This window comes from Canis aureus, chromosome 12 (genome assembly GCF_053574225.1).
Source record: "Canis aureus isolate CA01 chromosome 12, VMU_Caureus_v.1.0, whole genome shotgun sequence".
Classification (NCBI taxonomy): domain Eukaryota; kingdom Metazoa; phylum Chordata; class Mammalia; order Carnivora; family Canidae; genus Canis; species Canis aureus.
The window spans coordinates 25771167-25785748 of NC_135622.1; the positions used below are offsets into that span (position 1 = coordinate 25771167).

Genomic DNA, 14582 nt, shown 5'->3' on the forward strand with positions numbered 1-14582 from the left:
TCACTGACTAGTGAAATATTAGCCTCTAATAGTAAAAGATGTTCTGTTTCTCTACTTTGTGCCAAAAGTCAACCTATCCATTTTTTTTTTCCAAAATAATAAAGGTTTATTTTTTTCTCAACAGTCCTGGGTGGATATATAGGTCAATGGAGCAGAGGTTCTGTTCTACTCAGGAATCTTCTATCTTGAGGCCTTACCTTCTCTAGAACCTTCATGAGAAGGGTCTTCCAGCTGGCAGAGTACATAAGAGCACCTGTTAACAATTTTCTGGGCCGAGTCTGGAAACTGCACATCTCTTCTGTTGGTCCCTGGCTCTCCCCTCAGTTTGCTGTCTTTCCTTACAATAGTCGCTGATACAACTCAAGCACTACATGCCTGAAAGGCATTTACTAAAATGAGTGGCTTTTTGGTCATGTACTAGTCATTTTTAAGACCACTTTTAACAGCTCTTAACAGTTCACAGATGTTAATATAGGAAAAACTTAAAAGTCAGCTCAGCATTTCCAACAAAATGGTATGAGAAAGATTTGAGTTATAAATCAATCCAGTTAGGACCAGAATCCAGTTTTGAAAAGCTCTGGAGCATTAATGACATAAAGCAACCCTGTTAAAATAATCTGAAAACAATATTTGGGGCATTGGGAACTGAGGGTAGTTTTACTATTTTTTAGAAACTTACCAAAAAGGACCAGGAGAAATCAGAGAATCAAAAACAAATTGTGGAGTCACGACCCATAGAATGGAAAGGGTCAAAGGAGGAGTCCTGCTAAATGTGAATAAATTTGTTCAAAATGCCTCAGATCACCAGTGCATGGAAATTACAAACTGGCAGATCTGAGGTTTAAGAGAGCATTTGAGGACTCTAGCAATAAAATGTAGTCTTACGTTGGTCTTTAAACTGTAGGATTTGGAAGTCAAATGTGGATGATTAGAATACTGAAATGGGTTAGAAAAAGTACACCACATGCAATAAAGCTGTTTTGTGATGTATTTTATAGTGCAATAGATACATGCATATAGATACACACGTGTATAAGTGTACCTGGTCATGATGTAAATTATTTTCCTGCTGGTAAAGTTCAAGTTTAAGAACATTCAAATAGGATATGCTCTGAGATGGCAGTCACTGGAGCAAGGATGTGTTAGGGCAAGTTTATGGAGTCATTTAGCAGATCTTTAGAGGCAGAGTTGTAATTTACCAGAGAAAAGTATTTGATTTGGTTGATAATAGGCAATGTGCTAATGGAATGACAGAAATGTAAGTAAGATACACAGGATCTGGGCAGTGGAGGAACATCCACCCTGGCCCAGGAAGGAGCCTAAACTGTAAAAACCCAGTCCATCCAATCCACACAGCCATGGACTTCAGAGAATTCAGGACTGCTGGAGATAAAGCCCATGAACAGTTTACAGAGCTTAGCAGGATTTCAGACTCTTGAAAACTAAATGTCCAAGAGAAATAAAGGTTATGTGAGCATTTATTCCCAGGGAAACCTAAATTTTGCCACCAGTACCAGTGAAATCTGTTCCTACAATGATGGCACTACCGTAGGCTCTTGTTTTTTTTAAAAAAAGATTATTTGTGAAACGCACAGAATTGGAGACCTAGGCAAAAGGAGAAGCACGCTCCCAGCAGAAAGCCTGATGTGGGACTAGATTCTGGGATCCAGGATCATGACCTGAGCCAAAGGCTCAATCATGGAGTCACCCAGGCAACCCTGGCTCTGGCCTCTTAATCCCTCAAGAACCCCTTCCTCTTCTGGTGACCAAGGGCAGTGTCCACACAACTAGCATGAACTAATGAGCCAGTGAAACCACATGACCTCCCCATGTAGAAAAGGACAGAGTGGCCAGCTATCTTCTTTCTCTTCAACCCCTGTCCTTTCTTACACTTTCCTGCTGACCTCATAGTCCCTAAAATGCTGCATTAGGGAGAAGAAAACCAGGAAGGTTCAACTTTGGTTTGGGATAACGGTGACCACTAGACCTGATGGAAGAGTGATTTGCCTGATATTGAATCCTTTTTATTTCCCGTGTATGTTAACTCATTATCTGTTCTTCACTGAGTTCAAGGAAGTTACTGTTGGGACAAATCATTTGGGACTTGGAGACTCCTTTTATCCAGAACCTGCTAAGAAAGAACAGAGGAGTTAATACTAAGAGAAAGACCATGGGCCTTAAAAAAGACTAACACTGCATTTTAGTTACATTATTGATTTTGAAACTCCAACAGTAAAGCAAAGATCAGAGTTTCAAAGTTCTATCTGGAGGCATGAGTTTAAAAATGTTGAACACTTCCTACAGCACTCAAGAGGGAGACAAGGTGTAACCCAATTTAAGGCTAAAATAGATTGAGACAATGAAAGCATGACAATGATTTGCTTCACACGATCAAGTCAGAAGTGGCAGAGATAGAACTTACCACTTATATTTTAAGTGAAAACCTGGTGAGTGAAGCTGCCTGGCTCTATATGCCCTGGGATGTATCCATCTTTCCCCAACTCTGCCTCTTTGGATTCCACTTTCATCAAGTAGAACTGAGAACCCATATAAAGGCCCTGTTCACTGAAGCGTTGGTGAGTGACATCTCAGGAAGATAGGAGTATTACTAGGCATGGAGAGAAATTCAAGGCTTGGCCAAGCAACCCCTTTCAGCATCATCCCATTTCCCAATATGCAATGGGGGTGAGGAGGTTAGTTAATGGAACTACTAAAATTTGAAAGCCAGTGGGTCTTCCTTATTTTGATTTATAGAGCTAAAATAAATTGTTCAATATTGTTTACTTATATGAGCCCAATCACATCTGATAAGAGTTATTTCCCAGCTCCTGGAGAAATTTAGATTTCCTTATACATGGTAATATTTTACATGCTACATAAGTCAAACAAGTAATAAGCACCTTTACTATGACAAACAGGTAAGCAGCTTTGCAAGTTAATGTATTTTTGCAATTTCATGCCATTCCAGAGGGGAAGAAAGGCTGAATTTAGAACAGCCTCATTATCTTCTGATAAAAATAGCCCACTCTAACTGCAGAAATTAAGGACATTACACAAAGAATGTGTTCCATCAGAGACACTACATACATTTTGTTAATTTAAGAATCTACTTAGGGGGCTCCTGGGTGGCTCAGTCAGCTAAGTATCTGCCTGCCTTTAGCTCATATCCCGGGTCCTGGGATCCAGCCCTACATCTGGCTCGCTCAGTGGGGAATCTGCTCCTCACTCTCCCTCTGTTCCTACCTCCCCCCACCACCACAACTGGTGCACTCTCAAATAAAATCTCAAAAAAAAAAAAAAAAATCTATTTAGGAGGAACATATAGAATATTAGTAGTACCAGCCAAGACCAAAATAGGACCAAAAGATCCCCAAATCAAAGGGCAAGTGTCATGCAAACTTCATGTAACAATCCAAATTCAGGGTCTGGCATATACCTCTGGAAATAGAATTCCTTTCACCTCCAGGATTTGCAGATGCTTTGCTCAGATAAAAGTGCCTCCTCAGTCACTTCGTGAACACAAACCCCAACAAAAAATTATGAAAAAATGTTGACAGTATTTTCATGGAATTAAAAAAAAAAATCAAAGGTAGGATTTTTTTATGTTTACCCAATATGGCAACTGTCCTAACCTTCAGAGAAAAAAAGTTCTCTAGGTTTCAGGGCAATCCAGTTTATACCACAAAATTATTCGATACTGTTAAGATTCCAGGCTCACTACCCCCATACTTCAATGAAGAGATCCCAGTCTGAGTACCAGAAAGGAGCAAGGTCGATTACCAGGGTTTCAGAACTGAGAGCTGTCATCTGTTTTGAGGGCTGTTGAATTAATTTATGGGTAAAAGAAAAAAAGATCCCTGGATGGCTCAGCGGTTTGGTGCCTGCCTTTGGCCCAGGGCATGGTCCTGGGATCCTGGGGCCAAGTCCTGCATTGGGCTCCCTGTGTGGAGCCTGCTTCTCCCTCTGCCTGTTCTCTGCCTCTCTGTGTCTCTCATGAATAAAATCTTTTTAAAAAAATAAAAATATTTATAAAAATAATAAATATTTTGGCGTTGTGGCTTGTATATCACTCGAGTTTGACTAGTTGGAATCAGTTCACCAGAACCTTCAAAACCAAAAATAGACCTTGCACTTCTGGAACACAATTCACTACCTGGAAACTCAGTGCCCAGGACTTCCTACTTCTGTTGCTGCTTCTCAAAGAGACTGTCTACACATACAACAAACCAGAAATGGCACTTTTTGAAAAGGGATATCAACTACTCAGTTTTCATCTTTCTGTTTTATTCAGTTTGCTCCAAGGGCAAAATCAATAGTAATAGCGATCACAAACATTATTTTGATTGGCTCACAAGCCTGATCAGTAAAACCTGAAAAACGGATAATGTTACACAAGTTGCAAAGAAAGTACTCCTGGAGTTCACTGACATGATAGCAAGTGGAAATAATATAAATGCAACAGGTGTTAACATTTAGAACAGTACTTGTAACCTGCTCCTTCTTAGACAATTCTGGGACCCTGTTGCAAACTCTTCATATATCACTGCTGATTCCCTTTCACATAAAATAGGACTTTACAAAACTCTTCTGGACCTTACTCTTGCTGCACTTGAGTGGTTCCTATTCCTACAGCGCTGGCGTATGCCGTCAGGATTTCCACTATCTGTTTAGTTTCTAGGGTCATTCGGGCTTCCTTCAGCCAGTCCTGTGCCACTCGTCTGGACTCCCCTTTCAACTGATTGACAAACTTTGCTGCCAGCTCCAGATCACCATGCTCAATGCAATAGGAGGCATAGGACAGTAACTTAAAAGTGTTTATATCCTCAGGGCTGAGCTCCGCTGGTGGCTTCAGTTGCTGAGGCGTGAATAAGAGCAACGACTGCAAGTAGGAGAGGAAGTACTGATATAAGCTATTTCTGGTTTCGTCAATCATCGCTACCCTTCGGGCCAGTTTTTGAACAGCATAGAAACGGGCTCTAAGGGTCTCTTCACTGTACACCCCACGGGTCAGGGACTCTGGAGGGATAGCTGCGGTTAGAGCTTGGGCAAATTCACTATCAGCACAGTTGACTCTGATGGCCTCAACCGCACTACCCAGTGGGACAGTGGGCAGGTCTGCAGATGCGGTCTTCATGCTATACTTTAATGCCTCCACTGAGAGCCAGAGTTGGTGGGCTTTTCTGGCCTCCTCTTCAGCAACTGCATGACCTATAAAGAAAAAAACGGCAAAGAAAAACATTTTCTCACCATCTAACTACATGTCCTTCTCAATACCTCCAGAGATCTGATGCACCCCATACCCTAAACAGGCTAAAGCCACACATGTAAATGATGGGGCCAGAGAGCCTTTTCCAACCTTCCCTACCATTATTTCCAGCATGTTCTTTCTTAGGAAGCTAGCCTCTTCATTAGGCAACATGGGAAGCCTAATTTGATGAGGACTTTTTTGTTTGTTTTTTTAGAGAAAGCGAACAGGGGAAAGACAGAGGGAGAGAGAATCTTGAGCAAGCTCCATGCCCAGTGTGGAGCCCAAAGCAGAGCTTGATCTCATGACCGCTGGGATCATGACCTGAGCCAAAATCAAGAGTCGGATGCTCTACCACCTGGGGCACCCAGGTGGCCCAGGGAGGACTTGATTTTAATAAAACCATGGAGAAAACTGGAAGGATATATGTGCACAAGCATTAATTATGTCTCTTTTCCCCTCCTTCTGGGACATCTAGGACAACACATGGTATCTAATTCAGAGATACTTATTTTAGAATGTTTGAGAAAGGGACATATTTAAATTAGGCTAAGACTTATGTTAATGCCATCAGAAACTTCCTGCAAAGGAATGGAGGACTTGAAGTAAACTTAATGGACTACTGGATCTTGAAAGTTCATGAGTAGTTTATTTTTATACTTATCTGACAAAGATGGCTCTATAATACCCTCAAAGAATTCATTTTAACATCCCGTCAGGACATTTCTCTTTTAATGTGGTACATGAAAGCTTCAGATTAACTACTGTCCATTTGGTGGGTTGAATCAGTAAATCACTTCCAGAACAGGGTTGGAGACACATCAGCAGAGCTAGAGAGAGAGCATAGGGATACACTACCTTTGCTCCACTCAGGGCACCGAAGACATAACCAAACAGTGTTGGGTATCCTATCTCATAAATAGTGATCTTCAGTCTATCACACAGAGTAAAACTTCAAGTATTTAGATTTAATTTTTAGGTTCTTTTTAATTTCCTCTCACAAACTATGTTCCAAACTTTCAAATCTGGGCTAATTTTCTCAGAAATGAATGAAATTTAATAGGATGAGTTCAGCATCTCTAGGTCCTAGTGTTGATGCACATATCCCATTCTCCTAATAAGAAATTACCCTAAAAAGTTGGAATGAATAAAATCATAAGAGGCCCATGTGCTCACTCTGAACAGCCTGTTCGATTCCTCTCAGTCTGGCATAGGCCGTGTTTATATCCAGAGTAAAGTTGTCAACTTGCTCTTGACTGAGCCGACGAAACTGTAACTCTTGTTCAGCGAGTTTCTCAGAAAGGTCCTGAAATAAAACATAGTGTCCAGAAAAGAGTAGTGCTACTTCAACACATGGCACTTATAGGGACGTTACAATCTTCCAGCAACTGCCACTTCCACAAGCAAAAAGGCCCTTTAAAATCTCCAAACATTTGTCATGAAAATCTTCCGCTATGTGTTAAGGTTTCAAAAATTTCCTAAAACCCACAGTTGATGTATGTGATTCCTACAAATTTACTGATAGAACCAAGTTTTAGAGGAAACAGGCCAGGAGAAGAATGCAAGCTATTAAAAATGGAAAAAATACCAACTTTAGGAAGTAACTGTACAGTCACCCCAACATGATAAACTGTATTTGATATCCTCAATTCAAGAACTTATATATTCTTTTTTTTTCTTAGAAAAATACCCATCAAATAGAATTTAAAGTAAAATACCTTTTCATTGTGGCATAAATTTCAATTTTCTGGGAGATTTCTTTACGTGGAAAACCTCATTCTCTTCTTGTGAGACAAAATAAGTTAATATATTATAAATGGCTTGAATAGAAACTAATTATGATTAAAGATATCCTGACTTGCTGTCATTTCCAAATTAACTTCTCTAGGATGTTTCCTCAGATATAAAAATCTGAGCATTACCACATAATCCATAGGAATTTGTGGTGATAAAGCAGGAGTTACACATGTCAAATATATCTGTATTTTTTAAACCCCCTGTACCAACCCACCTTAAAGCTTTGAAGGCTCCAAATGACTAGGACACAGATATAAAACACATGTGATCAATAACACATAGATACATCTTTATGTAAAAATATACAAAGGCCCCATTGTACCAAGACTGGGTGCCATTAGCAATCTTTCCCCACTCTTCCATATCCTCAGAGAGAATGACATACAGAGCATATGAAAAGGAAAGGAAAGACTATTAATGTAAAGCACGTGAAAAGGAAAAGGTCCTCACCTGTTCAAATTCGTATTTCAGTTCCTGCTCTTGTACCCTAAGGACATCACGTAAGTGATCAGTGTGGGCAGCAGCCTGTCGGCGAAGCTGGGTTCTCATTTCATTCTCCATGGCATCTCTGACTTCTTCTACCTGTGAAACCACAGGAATGATTAGTTCTTAATTCTCCACATTTGCTTTTAGAAAAAAGAGAAAGACTAGTAGAAATGATAACAGCTTCCATGTCCTAAACCTTTATGATGTACCATACATGTGTACATATTCCTGACTTCTCGTACATCATTCAGAAAGCTGAACGTTGGAAGGTGACTCAAAAACAAGGTCACAAAGCTGAGGCAAAAAATCGGATTTTAAACAGAGGTCTAGGAGTCTCTCTGGCTCCAAATTCTGTTTCTCCCATATCACCAGGCTACGTCATATGCAAGGTGAATACTGTCATTTCCTGATCACACACTCCCTGGGAATTAACAAATCACAACTCTTGGAAAAAAATAACTACACAGACTTGGGATCAAACACAGCTTCACCACAACCAACTGTGTGACCTATGAATAATAATGCCTACTGTAAAAAACTATTAAGAAAATTAGTATCTGGTAGTTACTTTACACAATTTCTTCTAAACAAAGAAAACTGCTCGGAAACTGCTTACTTTAATATGTATTTAGATTCACAACATGGCCCAGACCCAACCAAAAATATGAAAAGCCTATCATGTCTTGCCTAACAATTGCCCATAGGTCATATTACAAATTAGTTAGTACTGATTATCTGGAATTCATAACTTACTTTTTCTCAGAAATAATGTAAGTAATGAATAAACCCATTCAGTTAGTGTATAAATATTTATAAAGTACTAATCCTTTGCCAGGCAGTGCCTACCATATGCCTGGATGGAATGGTACTCAAGGCACACAAACTTTTTTGTTCTCACATAATGTACAATTCACTGGAGGAATTGGACAGTAAATAAACTGGACATCTCAAACTGTGATACTTATTTTTAAAAAATACATAAGGCAGTATGAGAGAAAGTAATACAGATACTCTACAATGAAGGAACAGGAAAAACCTTGCAGGAAAAGGTGACATCCAAACTTGTAATTAAGGTTTAAAGAGAGGAACCGTAACAATGTATAAGGCAGAGCAAACACCCCAGGGCAAATTATGTAGTGAAGGTACAAAACCAAACAAAAAACCAGGGCACTTGGCAAATACAGGCAATAAGGGAAGTAAGGAAAGTCTGACTCACAGCAAAAAAGAATGAGATCAAGAAGCCTTTTTTTTAGTAGGGGTGAAGAGTTTGGATTTTGTATTAAATGCAGTGTACAGTCAGTGGAAGATTTTCAGCAGCCTAGTAACTGATCAGAATAGGTTTTAGAAGGATCAACTACCATGTAAACAGACATAGAAAGATGGGTATGAAAACAGAACCGGGGGACACCTGGGTGGCTCAGTTGGTTGAACATCTGATTCTTAGTTTCAGCTCAGGTCATGCATGCATGATCTCAGGGTCGGGGGTCAAGCACCACCTCCTGCTCCATGCACAGCAGGGAGTCTGCTTGAGGATTCTTTCTCTCTCACTCTTCCCCTCCCCCAGCTCACACTCTCTCTAATAAATAAATAAATCATTTTTTTAAAAGGGGGAAAAAAGAAAACAGGGAACCTCTTATGGTGACAATCTGGACTTAGGGGAAAGTGGACAAATAGGATTTTCTTTGGATGCAGAACTGGTGGGATGTGTCAATGGACCAGGTGTGAGAGTTGAGGGAGGAATGACAAAGCATGATTTCTGGCTTGAGCAACTGGGTAAATAGAGATGTAGAGAGAAAGAAGCTGAGGGGCTGAGGGACACGTTGGGGAGAGTGAAGAAATTTGCTTTGAATAAGTTGAGTCTGAAACAACTACTGAAAATTCAGTTAGAGACATCCAGTAAGCTGCTCGAAGGAGGAACCTAAAGGTGAGGCAGAGGCCAGAGATAGCAACATAAATGTCCCCATGATAGACAGGATTTCACTTTCCAAGTCACAGGACTAGGTAAGAGTCTTGGTGATAGTTTAGATGGATAAACTTGGGAGGCTGAGCAAAGGGGGCAAAGAAGTAGCCAACAAGGCTACTCAAGAGGATTCACTTTAAATTTCTCATTTCTTCTACCTTTTTGTCCTGTTCGGCCTGTATCTCACTTCTGTGATGTTCTAATGCTTTTGCCACTGCAGAGTCAAATGCCCGCTTTTCTTCCAGCTTTTGTTTTTCCAAGGCTAGTGCAATGTGCTGCTTCTCTGTGGCTTTCTGTTCTGCTAGCTCTCTATTTAGTTGGTCAATGCGGCGATGTGCATGAGCAATCAGGGAATTCAGATCATCAGTAGACAGCTTGTCAGCTAAACAGAAAATGACATTAAAATGTTAATGATTTCACGAAACTATACATCTACAAGGTACTTATTTCAAATGAATGTTAATTTAAACCGCTGTAAAGAAAAGCAAAGGGTGGCTAACCCTTTGAAGACAGATTTAGATTCTCACTGCCATCATGCATAGCCTGTGTCCAACTAACTAAGGTATTTTCAGTCCCAAGTAAAGTAATTTAGATAGGCCTTCAAGTATATAATCAATTCTTTTCCAGGAACCCAATTTAGTACTTCCGATCTGAATTATAAATAGACTATAATTCATCATAACTTTACCTCTAAAGACAGTTTACATACTAGTCTATATTTTCATTCATGCATTAACTGTGATTAGTAATAACAAGTATCCTAATATTCTTTTCTGCTAAAACTCAAATTCAGATTCTCTAACTTATCCCTGGTAAGAGTTTTTATTCCTTTTCTTAAACAGATGGTATTACCTAGGACAGTGATCGGCAACTTGAGCAGTTCATGAGAATCACTTGTCAAGCTTTTTAAAATATACATGCCCAAAGATTCTGATTTAGGCTTAAGCATGTGTGTTGTTTTCAAATCTCACATTCCAAAAGTATTCTGACATATTACTATAGGTTAAGAATTTTAACAAAATCAGGGGTGCCTGGGTGGCTCAGTGTTTGAGCGTCTGCCTTTGGTTCAGGTCATGATCCTGGGGTCTGGGGATCGAGTCCCACATCAGGCTCCCTAGAGGAGCCTGCTTCTCCCTCTGCCTAGTCTCTGCCTCTCTCTGTGTGTTTCTCATGAATAATAAAATCTTAAAAAAAATTTTTTTTAACAAAATCAATGTGTGAAATACTACATGATAAATGGCCCAATTCCACAATCAAAGAGCTGAGGAGAAAAAAAGAGCTGAGAAGTAAAAAACAAAGTGGCAATAAGAGACTTACCAAATTCAACATGTGTAGCTCCTTTGGATACTGATTCAAATAAAACAACTAAAAAAACTCATTCTATAAAGTTTGGGGATATTTGAACACTAAATAGACACATGATGACATTAAAGAATTATTGTTTTAGTTGTGATAATGGCACAGTGTTTTTTAAAAACATACAGGAATTATTTACAACTGAAAAGGATATATGGTATTTGGGATCTGCTTCAATATAAGCTGGGGAAATGAATGACAAAAAACTAGCCATGTGTTGATAATTGCTGAAGTTGGATGACAGATCCATGAGCTTATTATAGTTTTCCTCCTACTTTTTACTATTTGAAATTTTACAAAATAAAAGCTTTAGCACATGAATACCAAAAAAATCTAAATCAGATTTATCACATGCAACATAATTCTATGTTATAAATTATTTAAGATTCTTTAGTTTAAGAATCATAGGCAAACAAAAAGACTTCAGTATTTTAAGAATCAAAACACATGTAATTTACTCACCTAGATCAGAAATACCTACAAAGGAAAAGAACAGTTTGAAAAAAAAAAACCATACATATTTGTTATTAATCATTAAATAGGAAAATCCAAAAAGAAATAAGGAATCAGAAACTAGTAACAGAAAAGTGTATTTAATATTAGAAAGCAAAACAATAGTTTATTTCTTAAAACTTAAAAGGACATAGAACAATATAAATCAAGGTAAATTCTAACATTTTGCAAAGAGTGTCATTCATACTGAAAGTAGCTTTGGTTTCCAGGGGCTCATCAGTATTTTTGCTAGAGCAATCAACTTAGTTTTTACACAGAAACTGCAATTCTCATTTACTAACACTGGCCCACCTGCCCCCACCCATTTATGCATTAGTTCATAGCATAACTCACTAAGTCTCAGTCTGGACTCTGTTCTCAGTACTAGACCTCTCCTAACATTTCAAATAATTAATATTTCCTCTTTGGAAACTTAAAAGCAGTGAACTCACATTAAATCTCCATTTAACCTGGGAAAATTAAATTAAGAACTATGACTGATTTGATGGTACAGGATAAAAAAGTAATTTGGACCACCCTGAGGACACAGTGATAGGAGAAGGGAAACACAGCCAGTCTCCTGCCTCTCAGCATGAGCTTCTTCTCTTCACATCATGGGCATGACTCTTGGATTCAGAAAGTTCAAAGACTGGTATTTTTCATCCAAAATGGTTCTAAAAGTCAACTACTTCATCTGGTATTAAACCAAAAAAAAAAAAAAAAAAAAAAAAAAAAGGAATCTGGTTGCCAATGTTGCAACCAGTCGTTGGTCCCAATGTTGCAAGAAAAATGGGCAAGATGAACAAAATGAGATGTCAGTCTCAACAAGGTAAAAAATATAACTATACAGTCTATAACAATAAAAGAACTGTCCCCTGGAAATAATGAAAATCTAAGCCCTGCACACTTCATTTTCCTATCCTTGCAACATCCACCAACGCTCCCCCTTAAAGGCTCCTTCTCCTTCCCCCCATATGGTGTTTATCATTCAGTTTGTTACGCTTTACATGTGTACACATCCTAAAACAATACACTATTTTGCTTTGCATGTTCTTAATTAAGCTTCATGTAAGCGGTATCCTATTCTATGTATTCTTCTCCAACTTTTTTTCTTAACATTTATGTTTGAGAGATATAGTTTTAGTTCATTCTTTTATACTGCCAAATGGAAAGCACATTTAGCAGTTTCGGATTTTTCTGCTCTTACAAATATAAGGCTGCTATGAATATTTTTATGTCACCTTGAACACCTGTGTGTCATCTTAGGCACATACCTAGGAGCTCACCAGTTGGATCAGGGAGCATATACATTCTGAACTTCACTAGATACCATAAGTTATGGTTCAACAAATCAATTGCTAAATGATCACTTCTAAGTTTCTTTCTATTCTTCATCTTCAGTGCCCCTGGCACACACACCAGGAGATCCCTATCACTCTGCCCTCAGATTACTTCAGCAGCTTTTAACTAGCTTCCTCGCCCTTAGACATCCCTTCCCTGCATGTTCAATGTCATGAAAATTAATTTTCCTCATTACAATCAGATCATTCCTCTTCTCAAAAGCCTAAAAGGGAGTCCTATATTGCCAATACAAATCAATCAGGCAGAGAAATGAGGCTAGTAGTGGGTAAGAATGAAATCTTGGCTCTATTTCCAACCTTGGGCAAATTATTTTAAACCTCTTTGTGTTTTAATATTCCTATCTGTAAAATGAGAATAACAAAACTTTATCACATAGAGCTGTTATGAATTTTAATTTTTTTTTTAAGCAAGTGAGCAAGCATGTGCAACAGGAGTGTGGCAGGGAGGAACAGAGTTAGAGAAGGATAAAATCTCAAACAGGCTCCATAGCCATGATGGAGCCCAACGCAGGGCTCAACCTCACTCACTCAGAGATCATGACCTTAGCCAAAATCAAGACTCAAGACACTAAACTGAGCCACCCAAGCACCCAGGGCTGTTATGAATCTGAAATACGCATGAAGCACTCAGAACACAGTGCTACATACGAGATCATGCTAAATAATGTTGGCTGTTTTATGTTTGACACTGCTCAGTTATCGAGAACACAGAAAAGATACCAGACAAATGAATATCACCAGGACATTTATAACTTAGTGAAATAGGACTGAAGTCTGGCAGAAGTCTTAAATGAGTTCAGATTTCAGAGGCGAGGATATTTATCAAGGGCTGGGGTAAATGTGGAATAATTAACTATCTCCAGTGCAACATATCAGTAACACTGAAAGGAAAATTTGTGGCTGCAGGCAGAGGTGGAAGGGAAACTTTATCAGATGCCATGTACTTTTCAAATTCTATACCATGTAAATGTATAATCAATTTTTTCAATTAGTAAAAAATTAAAATGGAGATTGCACACATCTCACACACATGCACATACACAAGGTCAGAGACTACTGCAGGGGACTTTCACTTTCCACAGGATACATTCTCGTTAGTGTCAGGTTTCTCAACCTTGGTAGTAATGACATTCTGGACCACGTAATTCTTTGTTGTGAGGAGCTATTCTGTGCATTGCAGGGAGACTGGCAGCATCTCTGGCCTCTATCTACTGAATGCCAGTAGCACCTCCCTAATACAGCAGGCAAAAATGCCCTAGGTTGAGAATGATGACTTTAGGGTTTTCATATCTTCCCAAAGGCATTTTCAAAATCAGTGAAAGAATTTTTAAAGTTAATAACTTCAGAGGCTGGCTCAGAAAAATGAGAATTTAACCTAGTGGGAAGACCATAGACAAGTACTTTAGAGGAGAGAAGGCAAATTCCTAGGGATGGAGCTCACAACCAACTCTCCATAAGCAGAGTCTGTACTGCTCTTTAGACTTTATTTCACCTATTTTGGCCAACCTAGATTCCCCCAACTATCTTACCAATGTCCCATTTATGCCAAGCAGCTAAACCTCAGGGACAGAGATACACACACAAAAACCAATGAATAAGAATAAGGATAATGGGGGCGCTAGACTGGCTCAGTGGGTCAATCTTGGGGTTGTGAGTTTAAGCCCCATGCTGGGTATAGTAATTACTTAAAAATAGACACTAGCATTTAAAGAGTATTTTGAATTTACCACGACTGGTAATTTATGTGACTGTTAGTACTCTCAGAGCACTTCAGGAAAATGTGACTATTCTCTGCAGTTACACTCTAAAATTCACAATCGGAGTTCCCTGCAGTCTGAACTATCTGCAAGTCGACAGTCATACAGATTTCTTTATCATGTGAGTT

The 14582-nt window shown here is 38.9% G+C and overlaps 1 protein-coding gene across 18 annotated transcripts in view; it reads right to left on the minus strand.

Annotated features, from left to right (window-relative positions):
- Positions 1–4263: 4263 nt before the first annotated feature.
- IMMT (inner membrane mitochondrial protein) overlaps positions 4264–14582 on the minus strand; it is a 37240-nt gene continuing 26921 nt past the window's right edge. For 12 of the 18 annotated variants that reach the window (XM_077843164.1, XM_077843159.1, XM_077843157.1 and 9 more), the window contains 4 exons: positions 9647–9870; positions 7493–7624; positions 6422–6551; positions 4264–5208 (listed from right to left, as the gene is read on the minus strand). In XM_077843164.1, coding sequence (XP_077699290.1) covers positions 4595–5208; positions 6422–6551; positions 7493–7624; positions 9647–9870 — 1100 coding nt within the window. In that variant the 3' untranslated portion in view covers positions 4264–4594. Of the gene's footprint in view, positions 5209–6421; positions 6552–7492; positions 7625–9646; positions 9871–11306; positions 11322–14582 lie in introns of all 18 variants that reach the window. The other 6 variants (XM_077843158.1, XM_077843167.1, XM_077843165.1 and 3 more) reach the window with 1 other exon arrangement.